This window comes from Lepidochelys kempii, chromosome 9 (assembly GCF_965140265.1).
Source record: "Lepidochelys kempii isolate rLepKem1 chromosome 9, rLepKem1.hap2, whole genome shotgun sequence".
In the NCBI taxonomy this organism is placed as follows: domain Eukaryota; kingdom Metazoa; phylum Chordata; order Testudines; family Cheloniidae; genus Lepidochelys; species Lepidochelys kempii.
Window position 1 is genome coordinate 13,718,346 of NC_133264.1, and position 15,656 is coordinate 13,734,001.

A 15,656-nucleotide genomic window follows, 5' to 3' on the forward strand; every position below is an offset into this window, starting at 1 on the left:
ACATAGCTGAAGTTCACATATACAGCTAGGTTGATAGCCATAGCAGGCCCATTTCACCCTTGCTTTACATCTCCAGTTGTCATTTACACCAGTGCAAAGTCAGTGTAACACAGTACCCAATCAAAAAGCTAAACTTTTACATTCATTTTGCCCTTGTGTAAAATGGCTGCACAAGGTGCAAGGCAGTGGTGAACTGGGCCCAGCATGTTCCAGCAATGTCCATGGTGAGGACAAAGAAGAGAGGTCATGCCATCGTCTTGACTTGTTGACACTACACCTTTCTATAAGTACAACCCTTCTGCCGAGACTCAATAGGGAGACATGAGCTTTGAAAATGGTGGCAAATATCATTGCTGAGGAATGCAGAATAAGTAAGCTGATTTCTCCTCCTGGTTGTCTGATGGAGAGGAGGGCAATCTTGTAACACAGTGATCCACTGCTGAGGAAGAGAAGGCCAAGGTGGGAGAAGAACAGTGATGGGGCTAGCCTAAATGGGTACCCTAATTTTGGCCAGCTCCTGAAGTCTCATACATAGACACAGAGTAGAGTGGACCAGGAGGAACCAGTTGTAGGGTACTCATTACCGAATCAGTCTTCATCACTCCATTCTCCAGTCCCTCCTTACAGAACTAAATGGACTTACAGAACTAAATGGACTTTAACTTAACTCAGGTACCTTAGGGAAGTATCCATCTAAAGAGACAGTCACCTCCTACTATAAATCCCTCTTGACTTGAGAGGCACAGAAGAAGCCACTGCTGCCTGCATGGTGCTGAGAGGTGCCATTTTGAACTGCTTCGGTGAGCCTAGGTGCACACCCCATTTATAGCTTCACATAGCCCCAAACAGAGACACAGAACTACATTCTCCAGCTGAAATAAAATAGGAAATAGCAAATAACTTATGTTTGTCCTGTGCGTAGGAGCGGGAGGGAAATGCCAGCCACTTCTGGGAGCTGCATGGAGCCAGTGCAGGCAGGGAGCATGCCTTAGTCCTGCTGCGCCACCGACTGGACTTTTTAGTGGGCCAGTCAGCAGTGCTGACCGGAGCCACCAGGGTTCCTTTTCGACCGGGTGTTCCAGTCGAAAACCAGATGCCTGGCAACCGTAAGGCTTGTTTCTGTTGGAGGTACAAACATTCTTGGGTGTCTATCAAAATTTCTAGTGCAACTTCATAAGGATACCTTTTTCTTCACTTTCTGTTCTAAACTGAGGGAAGGTGTCATCCAGTGGCTGAGCATGGGACCTGACTGCTTTCCTTTATTTTGCCAATGAGCTATTGCATAACCTTTAACAAGTTACTTAACTTTTCTCTGTATCATGTTTGTCATTTGTAAAAGGGGGATAATGATGCTTACCCACCTTTGTAACATCCCTCCCTTTACTGATGAAAAATACTATATAACTGCATAATACTATTGCCGAACTATAGCATAATTTTACTGTGTGCTGCTCAGTAGATGTCATGTTTCAGTTGAGAACTTGAGCAGATGCAGTAATATCTGTATACTGTATGTGGGAAAACATTTTTAAAGCTGGGGACCTGAAATTAGGGGCACAAATTTATTGTCTGATTTTCAGATGTTCTGAACACCTGAACTCACACTGAAAACAAGAAAAAAAGATCAGGCCACTTATTTAGCAGCTGAAATTTGGATTTAGGTGCCCAATTTTAGGCCTCCAACTTTGAAAATGCTGGCCATATTTCTTAATACATTTTGGGACTGTATTAGCTTTACCGATCAATAATTTAATATAAAACTATTGGCCATTTATCACTTACCTACAGTAATGACTATTAAAAAGCCAATATTTCCTAAAAGTTACCACATTGTATGAGATACCATAGTACTTTCATATACTTAAAATAGGAAGTAATAGTGGTATATCAGATACTATGGTGTGGCAGCTGGTGGCAAACACTGGATTCATACAATTTATGGATGACATAAGTTCAAATGCATTTGCTTTTCCTGCTCAGAATCATCAGGATAATATATTCTGTTGCTCTGCATTCAGAGCATGTATAAGGAGAAAATTAATAATTCTTTCCACCGTATAGATCTGATCCAAAATCGACTGAAGTATACATAAGTCTTTCCATTAAACACAATGGGGCAGGATCAGGACCCATGTGCAGTTAAAATGCATTCATAAATATTTTTGTGCGTTTACGGGAGAACAGACCCAAATATTGCATAGTCATACCACCAAGTGGGTATGTAGCACTTTATCTAATTTCTAGCATTTAAAATAAATATGAATCTATATTTTCATACTGAAAAATGTATGATTCTCTGTTATAAAACGCTTAATTACATTTTAAAAACTGTCCAAAAAGGAAAAAAAAATCTTTGGAAATACCTTCTCTGCCTTTACTATTTGGAAATGATATATAGCTCTTTCAGATCAATAGAGTAATTCTATCAATTATAAGCTTTTGTTCTGAAATTTACTTCTCAAATGTGATTGTACATTGAGACTTTCCTCATGTCATTCCTCTGATGTCATTAGGAGACTTGTAAACACAGATTTTGTATAAAATACTTCAAACTATTCATACAGCAGAAAAGGTAAATATGCAATAGAAAAATTATGCTGATATTAAAAGCTGAGTTTGTGAAATACACTTTGAAAGAACAAACAAGTAAGAGCTACAGGAATCTTGTACAAATCGTAACGGTTTACAAGAAAACACCTTAGAACATGTCATCTTGCATGTGCATGATAGAAATTGTTAGACAATGCTGTTTTCTAATTAATTTCTGCTCAACTTGCTGGTTCAAATAAGTGAAATATCACAAAGCAGAGGACCGTGAGGACAAGCTTAGGTTCAAAGCAGCAAGTCTCTAAACCTACGGAATCATTCAACTCACTACAAATAAAGCAGGCATATAATTGCATCACATTCCAAGCGGTCCTATGTAAATACTGCAGAATAACTGACTGAGCTCAATTAAACAATACCACCCTATTAAGGCTGCAAATATCAAGGGCTTTTTATGATGTGCACGGGGTGTTCTGCAACTTTTGCTACAATTCCACAATGAGGTGAACATGGGTACCATTTTTTTCAAGGATGGAGGAGAACAAGAAAACAAAAAATGAATATTCCAGTTGGAGTATGTACAGTATTCCAGTTGGATTTATTCTATAGCAATTAGCACAATCTATTTTGTGCTGCTTTTATTGCATGATAAATAAATATATAAAAACAGGATGGCACAGGAGACAATTATTGTAGGTGAAGCTCATTTGCATTCACTTTCCCAGCCCACTCTCTATGGCTTTTAAATTTAAAGTTCAGCTTATTTTTCCTCCTTTTTTTAAAGCAATATTCATCTTTTTAAAATGAAAGCAAATACATTGGAATATCTTTTTCCTAATTAACCTGCTTAGCTCATCTAAGTCCTACATCAGTTCTAGCCTTGCCCTTATGACACAGCCCAAACCATTAATGGATACTCAAGTTATACCATAGTGGTAAAGATTTCCTTGACACCCTTAAAATTAAAAAACAGGAACACCAGAGTTGCAAATTAAATATACTGTCTTGGCTACTGAAGATTAACAGATATGCCCATAGCAAATGCACTGCACTAACATGCCTTCGGTCTCAAGCAGTGCAGTCAAAGAGCACTGTAAAGCTTTTTTTTTTTAAAAAAAAACAACTCATTATTTATAAAACCAAAAGACAACAGAGGGAACATGAAATATCAATATGTAATACAGGAAATTCATTGCAAAAACTAACTAAAAGGCTTTGGTAATGGAGGAAGAAAACTCATTTACAAATGACAGGCAAAAATAATGTCTACTTATTAAAATCTAGAGCGCGTTCCTTTTGCAATCTCCCTCAGACCTCTCGTATAAAAGAGCTCATAGTATCTGCACGTTGTGAGAGATGAGACAAGAGTATCTACATGTTTTCTCATATTTAAGCCTTTTAGAACCACCAAGTCATTCTTTGAGATAATGACTGCCTTTCTCTGGCTACCCCATTTGTGGATTTTAAAATTATCAAGATTTATAACCATTCTCTTTGTTTCTACACTGTAAAATTGATGCCCCAGCTACTCAGAGGTACTGAGCACCTACAGCTCTGATTGTCTTCAATCTGTGGGTGCTAGGCACCTCAGAAGATCAGTCTAATGTCCCAAACCCTGAAATAATGAATAATTTTATTCTTCTCCCCATAGGTCTGTACCCAACTGCCATGGAAATTAATGGGATTCTATCTATTGTGTTCAGTGAGCATTGAATCAGGCCTTATTTGAATACAAATTGCTCGCACGCAATGTGAGTATTGAATTAAAGCTGAACTTTTTCCTCCCAAATGCGACTTCAGGTTTCCAGCCTCATTAGAAGTAATGGGGTACAAAATGTTTAAACAATAAACACAAGAAAAAAAAGTAACTTCCTCACTAGCAAATGGCATCTTTTACTTTTAAAGCAACTAAAAAGAGGAAAACATCTGGGGTTTTTAGATTTGAAATGTTGTGAGGGGTATATTGCTAGTCTCTAAAGTACACTAGGGCTACATAGTGTCTCTTAAGTACAGTGGGCTATAAAAGGTCAAAGGAGTTTTTAAACTAAGGGGTGGAGGAAAGCCAACAGTTGTGGAGGAGCCCACAGTTCAGAGAGAGACATCCTTTGCGGGAGGATTTATTAAAGGAGAAATTCTATATCCTACTAAAGAGGAGAAGATTAAGGCAAACAATTAAATACTGACAAATTTTATAAATGCTTGCATACAAACGCTAAAAGCCTGAATACGAAGATGGGCGAACCTGAATGCCTGGCATTAAATGAGGATATTGCTATAATAGGCATCAGAGAAACTTGGTGGAATGATGATAATCAATAGGACACGGTAATACCAAGGTACAAAATATATAATAGGTCAGGCTTGGGGGGAGTGTCACTAAATGTGAAAGATCTTGGAGTCATCGTGGATAGTTCTCTGAAAACATCTGCTCAATGTGCAGCAGTAGTCAGAAAGCTAACAGAATGCTAGGAACCATTAGGAAAGAGCCAGATAATAAGACAGAACGTATCATAATGCCACTATATAAATCCATGCTTTGCCCACACCTTGAATACTGAAGGTAGTTCTGGTCAACCCACCTCAAAAAAGGTGAAATAAGAATTGGGAAAAGTACACAGGTCAATGAAAATGATTAGGGGTATGGAACACCTTCCATATGAGGAGAGATTAAAAAATAAAGTGGGATTGTTCATTTAAAAAAAAAAGAGGACTAAAGGGAGATGTGATAGAGGTCTACAAAATTATGAATGGTGTGGAGAAATTGAATAAGGAAGTGTTATTACCCCTTCACAGAACACAAGAACCATTTCACCTAATGAAATTAATAGGCAGTATGTTGAAAACAAACATAGGGAAATATTCTTACAACACACAATCAACCTGTGGAACTTGTTGCAAGGGGATGTTGTGAAGGCCAAAGTATAACTGGCTTCAAAAAAGAATTGAACAAGTTCGTGGGGGGTATGTCCATCAGTGGCTGTTGGCCGCGATGGTCAGGGATGCAACCCCATGCTCTGGGTGTCACTAAACCTCTGACTGCCCAAAGCTGGGACCAGATGACAGGGGATGGATCACTTGATAATTTGCCCTGTTCTGTTCATTCCCTCTGAAGCATCTGGTACTGGCCACAGTCAGAAGACAGGATACTGAGCTAGATGGACCATAGGTTTGACACAGTATGGCTATTTGTATGTTCTTACACAGTATTTTAGACAAAGAGGCTCCTGTGAATAGTGCTAAGATACCTTATGGGCTGGAGTAGAGGAATTTCTGGGAAAATGGCTTTTTATTGTAATGGTAAGAGCAAGTTAAGGCAGCTTTCAATAAATTTTGACATAACAGCTGTGAAAGGAAAAAATAGAGAGGGGATTTATTATTAATAATTAATAATATTTATCACTTACATAGCATCTGACCATCTCAAAGAGCTTTTAAATCAATGAACAATGTCTTGCAGTACCACTGGGAGGCAAAGTAGTAAAATAAATAGTAACTCTTAAAAATGTACCCGAGAGCTAGATTGTGCAAATTGCATATAATGTAACACATAAAAAAGGAAGGATCATCTCAGGGGGATCCTTTAGAAGCCTTCAGGCGAGAATTCTGTCCATGATTTATGTAGGTGACAATAATGGATAGAGGCCCCGTACTTCCTCCCCTCCAATTGTGCACCCTTATAAAGATTAGAGAGAATCTGTCCCTTACATACCTAAAGTATCTTAACCTTGGTATTTGCAACGTTCTCTAAAAATACTGCAAGCACAGAGATGAAGCTATCTAAAACACAATTGGCAAGTTTTTATGCATGACAATTCTGTGATTACCCACATTTTTCCTCTATTACAGATTAAGAAAAAGAAGTGTCTTCTTAAGGTCACACAGGCCAGGGCAGAGAAACAATTAAGAACATAAGAATGGCCATACTGGATCAGAAAAATGGTCCTTCTAGCCCAGTATCCTGTCTTCTGACAGTGACCAATGCCAGGTGAAATCCAGAAACCGTGATTCCAAGTCCTGTGCTCAAGCCACAACTCTATCTGTACTTGACTGACAGTATCTGCCTGAAAACCCAACCCTGTTATACAGTTTTATTTTGAGTTCCTTTTCTGAATAGGTCAGTTTTGATTGGCAACAAGCTGTGTGGACTCTGTTTGGAGCAGGGTGTGGATGTCATCTGCTCACACCATCCTTCCTCTCCATGACCCAAATGATGCAATCCTTGAATTCAGTGAATGTTTTATCTATGTACTGTTTGAGGAGTACAGGATTTGATCTCATACATTTAAACACCTGCTTTATATCTTTGTTTGGAAGATGTCACTCTGCTTAAATTTAATTACTTTCCCTTGCTGCTTGTATGGTACAAGGGCAGGTACTAAAAGAATGTGAGCAATGAAGATATACTGTGTGATATTTCAGTAATAAACATCTCTGTAAACCATGCTGTTGAGTTATCTATTCACAATGATTTGGTTGCTACTACCCAATTCCTACTACATGATAAGTGTCCAAAATGCATTTACAAAATAACAACAGGAAAACCACCATCATTAACATTGAAATTTCTCTGAAGAGAGCCGGTCAGAATTTTCCAGAAGAACATTTCTCTGTCAGAAAATGCTCATTCATCAAAACTGAAACATTCCGAGGAAGGTGTTGATTTCTATAAAATTCTGACAGAAACCGAGCAGCTTTCTGATGGAACCATGCACGGTATAATCCTATCGGGGGGAGGAATAGCTCAGTGGTTTGAGCAATGGCCTGCTAAACCCAGGGTTGTGAGTTCAATCCTTGAGGGGCCATTTAGGGATCTGGGGCAAAAATTGGGGATTGGTCCTGCTTTGAGCAGGGGGATGGACTAGATGACCTCCTGAGGTCCCTTCCAACCCTGATATTCTATGATTCTATGTCAGCTCACCAACCTGGCTCTTAGCAGCCCTCCTGGTGTGCTGATGAGAAGCCAAGAGTCTGGAAGTCCCGGCTCCTACCTTGTCCACAGCCTGCCAGGTAAATTGTCCCAGAGCCAAAGCTCCCAGCTCCTCAGAATTCCTGGCTCTGAGGTTCCCTGTGCTGCCGAGCTTCCCACATGGCAGGCTGCCAGGGTCCTGGACAGAACAGAAGAAGCCTCAAAAATGTTTAGAAAAAGGTCAAAATTAAATGTCATGCTGAGTTTTCCTAAATGAAGTTTTGGAATTCCTGTTCTGTGGGGAATTTCAGACTTTCATGTTTCATTTGATTTTTGGAATGACTTTTTTTTAAAAAAAATATTGGTGTTTGTCAAGGTTCCTCCCCCACTCTGAACGCTAGGGTACAGATGTGGGGACCTGCATGAAAACCTCCTAAGCTTATCTTTACCAGCTTAGGTCAAAACTTCCCCAAGGTACAAAATATTCCACCCTTTGTCCTTGGATTGGCCGCTACCACCACCAAACAAATACTGGTTACTGGGGAAGAGCTGTTTGGAAACATCTTTCCCCCCAAATACTTCCAAAACCTTGCACCCTGCTTCCTGGACAAGGTTTGCTAAAAAGCCTCACCAATTTGCCTACGTGACTACAGACCCAGACCCTTGGATCTTAAGAACAACAGAAAAAAAAGCATTCAGTTCTTGAAAAGAAACATTTTAATAGAAGAAACAGTAAAAAGAAAAGGGTCACCTCTGTAAGATCAGGATGGTAAATACCTTACAGGGTAATTAGATTCAAAACATAGAGAATCCCTCTAGGCAAAACCTTAAGTTACAAAAAAGATACACAGACAGAAATAGTTATTCTATTCAGCACAATTCTTTTCTCAGCCATTTAAAGAAATCATACTCTAACACGTACCTAGCTAGATTACTTACTAAAAGTTCTAAGACTCCATTCCTGGTCTATCCCCGACAAAAAGCAGCATATACACAGACACAGACCCTTTGTTTCTCTCCCTCCTCCCAGCTTTTGAAAGTATCTTGTCTCCTCATTGGTCATTTTGGTCAGGTGCCAGCGAGGTTACCTTTAGCTTCTTAACCCTTTAGAGGTGAGAGGAGTTTTCCTCTGGCCAGGAGGGATTTTAAAGGGATTTACCCTTCCCTTTATATTTATGACAGTGTTACCCATGGAACAGGAGTTAAAGTGTCTGGCCAGCTCTGTTCATGCAGAGTATAAGAGGTGGTGAGTATTAATTCCCCTTACATATCTTCACAGAGTCGTCTACATCACAGTCTAGCCCCACATGCACGGGGACACGGACACACACAAAAAGCCTTGTGCTTTATTATAACTGATTTCTCTCCCACACCTGTTTTATGGCTCAGATGAGTAGCTGTGCACTGGGATCTGAAGCACAGAACACTTCTCAACTGTTTATATGTATTTTTTTTAGTGCTATAATTTTTGTGTGAAATTCTTGAAAAGAACATTACACTGGATACTCCTCTCAATATAGTAGGATTTTATTCAACTGAGCTGTTATATTTCAGCATTTAAAACTGATAGCAGTTTCTATCATGCTTTCTGAAGGATTCTTCATGATATAATTTCCATTCCTCCACTGCATAGATAGGAATTCTATTACTGAGTGCCTTATCTCAGGCACAGGGTTCTTACTGCTCATACCGAGGACACTTTACTATTTACATACTAAAATTGACAAATAGGTTCTGTCCGTATCTTCGTTTACTGAGCCATTTTTCTGTCTGAAGACAGATTTGGCTTGAAATGACTCTAAAGTACAGCAATAGCAAAACCAAACATATCTCTGGCATAGCAAGCTGGGCAAGAGAAAGTACAGCATTCAAAAAGTCAAAATGCAAAAAATGAGAAGGGAAACTCATCATACTTCTCTGTAATGCAGGTCCTCTGGTCCCCCTCCTGCCTATTGATGTCCCCAGAGCCCTCTCAGCTCCCTAGATCTCACGTTTCTTCTACTGCAGGGTTCCTTAGCCCCCGATTCTTAAATCCAAGTCCCAAGCATTGAACCCGTCCAATTCAAGAGTGACACAATGTAGACTCGAAGAAAGGTTCCAGAGAAAGAGACTGTCCTTGAAAATCAAAACCAGGCAGAGAGGACAGAGGCTGACAAAGGCCCAGAGGATTATCCCATGGCTGCCATGGTGGAGAAGCAGGAGAACCAAGATTAACAATGTCAGATTAGAAGTGAAGGACCTAGTAAAGGGCCCAAAAGAGGCAAACAAGGCAGTAGTTATCTTTATAGAGGAGCACCTGGACAACTCCTTGCCAAGCTGCGTTGGTTGCCCTTTACAGGAAGCTAAATGGATTGTGCCACTTACAGGTAAGAGGCACATTCATCCCTCACCCAGCATATTGTCATTGGTACATCCTAAATTAATCCACATACTGAAGCTCTGCATTTTGTCTCCATCTCCATAAAAGAGCAGGATTTGAGCTGGAATTTTCTGAGAGCCCAGAAGTCTAGTATAATCAATTATATAAATCCTATTAAAAGTGGTAATTGACTTCAAAAATGATTCTAAAGAAAAATTAACCACTGTATTATTCTGGGTAGAGCTGGAACAACTTTCTTCCCCACAAATAGTAAACTATCAAAAATGTATTTCTGGAACACAAACTTTTCACAAATTCGGTCCAAATTTGGTGAGCAGTTTTGGTTTAAGAACAGGTCAAAAGGATTACTTTCAGCCATTTTGAAACAAAATATTTCAAATTTTTTGTTTCAAAACAGTATTTCATTTAGAAATTTAGCAAATATTTTCTAAAACCACACACACACACACAATGGGAGAGAGTTGGGAAATCCCCAAATATGATCTCAAATGAAAAAAATATATATTTTTGGATTGAACAAAATGTTTCATTTGATCCTTTTGGCAAAAAACAACAACAAACAAATAAGAAAATCCACTTTCAATTTAAAACACACCATTTTTTGCCAGTTCAGCCTCGAAATAAAATAAAATAATAAAACAATAATATTAATTTAAAAAACAAATATTAATTCAGCTCTAATTTAGAGGCCATGGAGAAATTTATTTGGGGGGTAAGAAAAGAAGATTCACTATAAACAGAAAGAAGCTGAGTATCTGCTCACTGTACATATTATGTAGATCTTACTAGGACATTTATTAACTTTGCACCCATGTCAGTTAGTACAGTGACAGGTGTTACGTGCAAAGATTGCTTAAAAAATTATTACCTTTGGATCACTCATGGGTCTACAGGTTTCCTACTAAAACAAGATAAAGTGTGTTGTAAGATTCACCAATTTTCAATGACAAATTAAATTAAAATCCCCATCCTCTTTTTCCTTTACAGATTTTGATGTTTTCATCAAAGACCATTCCTTTTCTGATCTATCTCATGTGTGTTATGGATTACACTTATCCCAAGACAGTAATGGTAACAGTTTATCCATTGCCAAGGGGAGAGTGTAAAGTGCAGATGGTATCCTCCAGACAACGATGTACTGCCAATATTTTAAGCATGGGATTCCACAAAAATCCCCACCTGTAGTCTGTGATAAACTCAATTGACCAGGGGGATATGTGCTTGCAGGGAAGAGGGATAAGCATTTGGACAACCCTGAGTATTTGTCCCCAAGATTTTTTTTTTAAATACCTGCCATGTGATATCACAAAGGTAAAACGTTTGCTTTTCCGACTTATTTGTATACAGCCCAAACACGAGTTAACTCTGGCCAGGGTGATTTATTGGCCTTTAGAGAAGTGTGAAAACCATCAGAGACAGAGAAATCATTCCAACTTGCTCCACCACTTGGTGACACAGCTTTAACAAGAGGATCCCAGGAGTTCTCCTCAGAATCCCTTCAGTGCATCATTGCATCCAGATTATCACAAATACTTTAGACACATGATAGCCTGTTGAATGACGTTTAGAGACTTTAAAACAGGTGCAAGATACATTAAGGTTCTAGCACAAACCATCAACCTACTTAATTCTCTCTGTTCCTCTGTCAAGGTTATCAGCTTTTTCTCTTGTATTTCCCCCCTAAAACTAGAGATTGGAATCTACACAACCCAAAAAAGCATTTAGTGTAACTGTCAGCAAAACAACAAAGAAGGTTTAGACAATAACCCGGCATCCTACTGTCAGCGTATCAGTCGTAATTAACTTTATTTTTCATGTAGGGTAAATAAAATGTTATGCAGTCAGCCAGACTGATAAACAGACCACTCTTCACAGGGCTTCATGAAATGATTAAGAATAAAGCTCGAAGAGTGCTACATTTACTTCTGTAGTTCCCATGGCAGGTCTAGGTCAGGTATAGTGAGACACTGAGAAAATGTGCAATTCCTTTCCCATTGAACTGTCAAGGCATTTCACGATGTGAATAGTTAACACCCTTCTCTGACAACTAGGCCAATATTTCTATTTTCTGCCATTCTAGTCATGAAACATCTCAGCATTGCCTCAGCTGATTTAGTGCCAATTCGAGTCAGCCGTTAGATGTCTGTGTTAGTAACTGGACCAAACATTCTTAATGAGGCCTTGTCACAAACTCATAGCATGATTCTTAATACTTTTTTCCATCTAGCTAGATATTAAAGGAGGTTGTAAAGCTGAATAGATAGCAGACAGGCAGAACACATGTTCACTGAACTGCTAGAACAAAGATTTTAAATAGAACGTATAATCTGATGTGCTGCAGGTAGAAATTATTTTCAAAACCATTGCTGTGGCACACTAACATTTATGTTTAATTAACGTCTTTTTTTAACTTCAGATATTTAAAAAAAATGCATTTGCCTTCCTATCACTTAACAAAGCAGTTCATTAGCTGAAATGACCAGGTCTGTTCTGGCAGAATTGAAACTAGGCAAGTAGAACATATATCATATGAAAGTGTTATTGGCAAAGATTGTACAAGAGATCATTGCTATAACCTTTTCTGATTACACTGCACTTACATCTATAGCCAACTGCCCCCACCATCCACAACATGGGAGCGCAAAGCCCAGTATGTAATGGAAATTGCTTCATTCGTGGGGGACTGATCCTGGAGAGCCCAATTCAACACAAACCATTGAGCTGTGAAGAGAATTGTTGTACAGTGGTTCTCTACTTGGGTTAATGGTGGAGTGTGAATGTACTGACAAAAGCCAGCATAAGGAGGTGTGTAGTCCAGCTACTCCTACCAAGAGTCTGCAGTAGCCTTTGGATGCCAGTTGCACAATTCTATAGCCTACATTTAGGTTATGAGTGTGGATTTATCCCTTCAACCATATTGCTCCTCTGCGCAAAGCCCTTTTACTCAGGGTTTGTACCTGAGACCAGGATTGGGCTTATTGTTTCAGCTCATGTATTATTCACAATCAAATTTAAAATGCCATTTAACTGGACATTACTCAAATAGTACTTACCAATACTGGGATAACCAGGTGTCGATGGGTCTCCTCCATTGTTTAGAGAAACCATGAATGCTTTATCACTAAGATTTTGAGTCTTTGGTAAATCGCAAGGATCAACATAAAGAAGAACGCCTCCAAACCCCGCCTCTTCTAACAGAGAAAGCTGAGGAAACAGAGAAACAAAGGTGACTATTAACAAAACGCTTTGACACCACAATACAAGTAACTTCTACATTCAAAAAAGAAGAAAAGAAAAACAAAGTAATTTAACTCTGTTTCCCTACATTTACCTAAAAGACATTTTCCAAGCATAACAGCAAAAATAAGCTCTCATTTAAACATAAATTATACAGCACATGAAATGAATTGATCTGACAATATCAACCTAAAGTCCATCTAAATTTTGCAAAGTATTGTGTTGTAACTACATCAGTTAGGCCCCGATTCAGAAAGGTATGAAAGTACATGGCTCACCTTAAGCACACGAGCAGTCATTTAGAAGTTAGTCAAATGCTGATGCACATAGCTTAATTGGGGCCTTGTCAATTATATGTCCTATTTTAAATAACTGGAGTAGATAAAATAATCCCTTCATTTTTAAAATTAGATTTCATTGTTGCTTATATTTTAAGAGGTTTATACTATGTGCACTTAGGAGTGATATATAAACTGACAGTTAATATTGAAAACTTGGGGGGTGGGGAATGCTGGTTCAGAAAAATAAAATGTTGCTCATACTTTTTAGTCTCTCCAAAGTACTGTAGCATGATGCAACATGCTGCAAATTTCAAGCTTTCATTTAAAGGGGGGGAAATGTCTTCCAGTGGCCAATAAGTAGGCATTGCAATGTAAACAGATTTGTTTCTGCCCAGATAAATCAGGCCTCCACTAAAACTGTCTCTATTAATTTACTCTAGAAATTCAGATTCTAGATTCCTTCAGTAGCACTAAATCAATAATGGGCTGTTAAAAATGTAACAAGGAGCTCCTCTATAATCCAGCACGTCATCAGGTGACACAGTCCCGTCTGTTGGTGCATTGGGTGGCTGGTTGAGGAATGATCCTACTTGGATTTTTGAAAAAGCAGGGCAACCTGACTTCTGGCAACAGCACCAAGTGGATATCTGATGTGGGTGAAGGGCGCGGGTTCAGCTAATCAGTGTGAGGCCTCAGAAGTGGACCACAGCTACAAGCTCCATCCCAATACCTGCTCTGCAAATAGGAAGATTGACATGCCTCTCTATAAGATGGGGTTTACTGGGTTGTTTTTCTGACAGGTGAAATGGCAGATGACGGAAAGAGGAAACTACCCTGGGAAAAGTCATGGGAGCATATCAATATAGCTGGTCAGAAAAAAAAGTTGACAAAACAGATCATCTTTGGAATTTGCAAATTCATTGAAATCAAAACAGTCTGCAGAGATGGTTCAATTTCAGTTAAATTTGTCTAGAAACAAGACAACTTTGGAAACCTGCCTTCTTTCCTGCCAGCTCACCAGCTGCACTGCTGAGGACCCTGGACTTACAGGATCCACAGCTTGGGGTCAGCCAGCCAGTTGAACTATCCTGGCGCTAGGAACACCAGGGTTCTCAGAGTCTGTAGCTTCAAGGCAGCTATCCATGCAGATGGTCTCTGATCTGGGGACCCTCAGGCTTTCCCTTTTACAGAGAATTATGAAATGTTGGGATTTTGTTTTGAACTGGAATAAAAATCAAATTTCAACATATTGAAATTCTCCAGGAAACGTAGTTATCTTTCCCCACACAGCCCTGTATATCAGCAATGGACCGATCAACCTGTACTATGTCTGAGGCCACTCCAGCATTTGAGAAGTGTGTCACCAAAGCTGGTGTTGCACTCTTAATCACAAGGCTCAGCTTTTCAAAGAGAACCCTGTTTATTCTGGAAACTCAAAACTTCTGCTCTAAGAGCTTCTTGCAGATAGAGACCTTCTCGGTGCCCAGCTACAGGCCAGCCTCCATTCCATGCATCTGATGAAGTGGATTCTAGCCCAAGAAAGCTTATGTTCAAATACATTTGTTAGTCTGTAAGGTGCCACAAGGACTCCTCGTTGTTTTTTACATACACTGAACACTCTACTCTGAATTAGCTCACTCAGTGTACCCCCATCTCATTCTTAAAAGTGCAACCCCCATTTCTCTTATTAACAAAAATATATACAATAGATAAATGTTCAAAATTATTACTCAATATGCACAATTTGGATCTATTTCTAAAACATCTGTTCCAGGGACCTCACACTGGCCCTTTGTGTTTTGGCCTCAGGATGGAAAATGTTTTTAGTGCCCACTGAGTAAAAACAAAACACAAACAAAAAACAGCTGAGCAATTTGGTGACTACCCTGATTACCCACCTCTAAGGCGAGCCCTGCATTCTAACTGCACATTGTCAATGACCTTTTGAGTGGCTATTACAAGATGTCAGGAGTAACTGCAAATATATTAGCTTTCTGGACCGCAACATCCTGTTTTAGGCTTTGTTACTGAAACCTTATAGTATGGTAACTTTTCTCCATCTTGTGGTTCACTGTCTGTTTCCCTATGCTTTTTCTTTTTTTCCCTTTCGCTTCTTTCTGGGTACATTTATTTATTTTATTTTTTGGCTTTTTTCTTTGTTAAATGTTGGACTTTAGCACAGTTGTTTGTGGCATGGCTTTATTATTTCTACGGTATTACACTCTGTCTTTGGCTCAAGCTTCAAAACTATCTTTGCTTTTATTTAAAGATGGGAAAATCCAGTGTGCACTCTTAGCTACAGCAT

General features: G+C 39.1%; 1 protein-coding gene across 9 annotated transcripts in view; it reads right to left on the reverse strand.

Moving 5' to 3' along the window:
- Positions 1-15,656, reverse strand: part of NAALADL2 (N-acetylated alpha-linked acidic dipeptidase like 2) — a 913,317-nt gene that overhangs the window by 329,115 nt on the left and 568,546 nt on the right. For all 9 annotated transcript variants that reach the window (XM_073359348.1, XM_073359349.1, XM_073359350.1 and 6 more), the window contains one exon: positions 12,887-13,037. In XM_073359348.1, the coding sequence (XP_073215449.1) occupies positions 12,887-13,037 (151 nt within the window). The remainder of the gene's footprint in view (positions 1-12,886; positions 13,038-15,656) is intronic.